This window comes from Eimeria acervulina, genomic scaffold (genome assembly GCF_000499425.1).
Source record: "Eimeria acervulina Houghton genomic scaffold, Eah_scaff25, whole genome shotgun sequence".
Classification (NCBI taxonomy): Eukaryota; Apicomplexa; class Conoidasida; order Eucoccidiorida; family Eimeriidae; genus Eimeria; species Eimeria acervulina.
The window spans coordinates 1-2,500 of record NW_013549969.1 but is presented as its reverse complement, the minus strand read 5'-3'; the positions used below and the strand labels follow the sequence as shown (position 1 = coordinate 2,500).

Here is a 2,500-nt window from a genome sequence, read left to right as displayed (position 1 = left end):
GTCTGCTGCTTTTGCTGCTGCTGTTGCTGCTGCTATTGCTGCTGGTGCTGCAGCAGCTTCTTCTGTTGCTATCGCTGCAACTGGTGTTGTAACTGCTGCTGCTGCGGCTGTTGCTGCTGCAGTAGCTGCTCGTGTTGTTGCTGCTGCCTTTATGCTATGCGAAACTATTCAAGGCCTCATTCCTGGCTGCTGCTGCTGCTGCTGCTGCTGCTGCTTCTTCTGCTGCTGCAGGCGTTGCTGCCGCTAATGGCTGTTGACCCTATTGCCCGCGGCGTCTCAACGAGCGACGAGCAGCAGCAGCAGCAGGAGCAGCAGCAGGAGCAGGAGCAGCAGGAAACTGAAGAAGACGAAGACTCTTCCTTGCCTACAGAGGTGCAGCAGCTGTTGAGAGAAGCCTCAGCTCAATTTCCTGCTGCTGCTGCTGCTGCTGCAGAAGAAGATGAAGCAGCAGAGTTAGCGATGACTCCATGCGGAGCTGGGGGTTGTCGTAGGGTTTAGGGTTTAGGGTTTAGGGTTTAGGGTTTAGGGTTTTCTAGGGATTTTCTTCGCTCTACCAAGCTCAAGCAGCCGCTGCTGCTGCTGCTCCTGCTGCTGCTGCACACCAAAAGCTGCTGCCTTTAGCCGCTCCTCTGACCCCAGGTAAAGCCAAGCGCGGAAGACAGAAGGGGGCCATCTCCAGTGCTGCAGCAGCAGCAGCAGCAGCAGCAGCAGCAGCAGCAACAGCAGCAGCAGCATTAGTAGGAGGCACAGCAGCAGCCAACACCAACACAGCAGGAAAGGCAGCAGCAGCAGCAAAAACAGAAGCAACAGCGGAAGCAGCAGCAGCAGCAGAAGCAAAAGCAGCAGCAGAAGCCAAAGTAGCAGCAGAAGCAGCAGCAGCAGCAGCAGCAGCAGCAGCAGCAGCAGCATAATTTACCTGGTAAACATTTTTTGCGTCGCAGGGCAGCAGCAGCGGCTGCAGCGTCTCTGAGTGTATGGAGAGACAGCTGTTTGTTGCTGCATGCTGCAGCAGCAACTCGTCGGTGTATACCCACCTGCAGCAAACTTATTCGTTAATGATGCCCTTGCTACTGCTCAAGGGTTTAGGGTTTAGAGTAGAGGCTGAGGGTCTAGGGCTTAGGGTTTACGATTTAGGGTTTAGGGTTTAGGATTAAGGGTTGAGGCATCAGAGCTTAAGGCTTACGGTATGGGGTTAAGGGCTTAGATCTTAGGGTTTAGGGTTTAGGGTTTAGGGTTTAGGGTTTAGGGCTTAGAGCTTAGAGCTTAGAGCTTAGGGTTTAGGGTTTAGGGTTTAGGGTTTAGGGTTTTACCACTGGTCGTGGTTTTGAGGGGCACAGGGAGTTGATTTGAGTTCGCCGTTTAAGCAGCGCTCAGCCTCAACTGCATGTACACCCCGAATTTGAATATATTGCGGCTGCTGCTGCTGTTGCTGCTGCTGCTGCTGGATTTGCTGCTGCTGCTGCTGCTGGATTTGCTGCTGCTGCTGCTGTTGTTGTTGCTGCTGATGGTGTTGCAAGGGTTGCTGCTGCTGGTGTTGCTGGTGGTTCTGCTGGAGTAGTTTTTGTTGCTGCAGCTGCTGTTGGTGCTGCTGCTGCAAGGGCTGCTGCTGCTGCTGCTGCTGCTGCCGGTGCTGCTGGTGCTGCTGCTGCTGCTGCTGGTGCTGCAGCAGCACTGCAGCAAAAAGGGTTTCGTCTGCGCTGCAGTCAGTAGTTGCAGCAAGAGCTGAATAAAAATAATTTTGTTTTTTATATTGTAGACAAACCCCAGGCCAGTGAAGCCCCTGAACCCACTTTATATTACCTGCAAAACCACAAACCCTAAACCCTAAACCCTAAACCCTAAACCCTAAATCCTAAACCCTACAGGCAAACCCTAAACGCAAACCCTAATCCATAAACCTTAATCCTGAAAGGTAAACATAAACCCTAAACCCTAAACCCTAAGCGCAGACGCTAACTGCTAAACCCTAAACCCTAAACGCAAACCCTAAACCCTGAATATACAAACCCCTAGACCCTAAGCCATAAACCCTAAAAGCTTAAGGTCTTGCGCAGCAAACCCTTAACCGTCAGCCTTGGATCATAAGTCCTCACAGCAAACCCTAAACCCTTGCCACGAGCAGCAAACCCTAAACCCTAAACCCTAAACCCTAAGGCACTAGGGTTTAGGGTTTAGGGTTTAGGGTTTGGGCCTGTTAGTGGTTTACCTAGTAAGGGGATTTTTTCCTGCAGGTGAACATCTGGGGGCCCTGGCAGCATCCCTGTTGTTGCTGCTGCTGCTGCTGCTGCTGCTGCATCTCTGTTCAAGTTGTTTAAAAATGCATGCGACTGCGTTTTTGCTGCTGCTGCTGCTCCTCCTGCTGCTGCAGCTCCTGCTGATGCAGCTCCTGCTGCTTCAGGCTGTGCACCGCTTCCCTCTAAAGTTGGTGATGCTGCTTCCGTTGCTGCTGCTGCTGCTGCTGCTGCTGCTGCTGCAGCTTTAGCGAGCCGTAGAGACAGCC

General features: G+C 52.6%; 2 protein-coding genes across 2 annotated transcripts in view; one reads left to right on the top strand and one right to left on the bottom strand.

Moving 5' to 3' along the window:
- EAH_00005960 (aminotransferase class V domain-containing protein, conserved, putative) overlaps positions 1–911 on the top strand; it is a gene marked incomplete at both ends in the record, with an annotated part of 8,627 nt that extends 7,716 nt beyond the window's left edge. Inside the window, 2 exons of the mRNA XM_013396314.1 lie at positions 232–372; positions 537–911. Of these exons, the coding sequence (XP_013251768.1) occupies positions 232–372; positions 537–911 (516 nt within the window). The remainder of the gene's footprint in view (positions 1–231; positions 373–536) is intronic.
- Positions 912–1,306: 395 nt separating this feature from the next.
- Positions 1,307–2,500, bottom strand: EAH_00005950 (hypothetical protein; the record flags this gene model as incomplete). Its single annotated transcript, XM_013396313.1, has 2 exons — positions 1,307–1,800; positions 2,207–2,500. Coding segments are annotated over 2 exons (788 nt in total), but the record flags the coding sequence as incomplete, so codon positions are not given.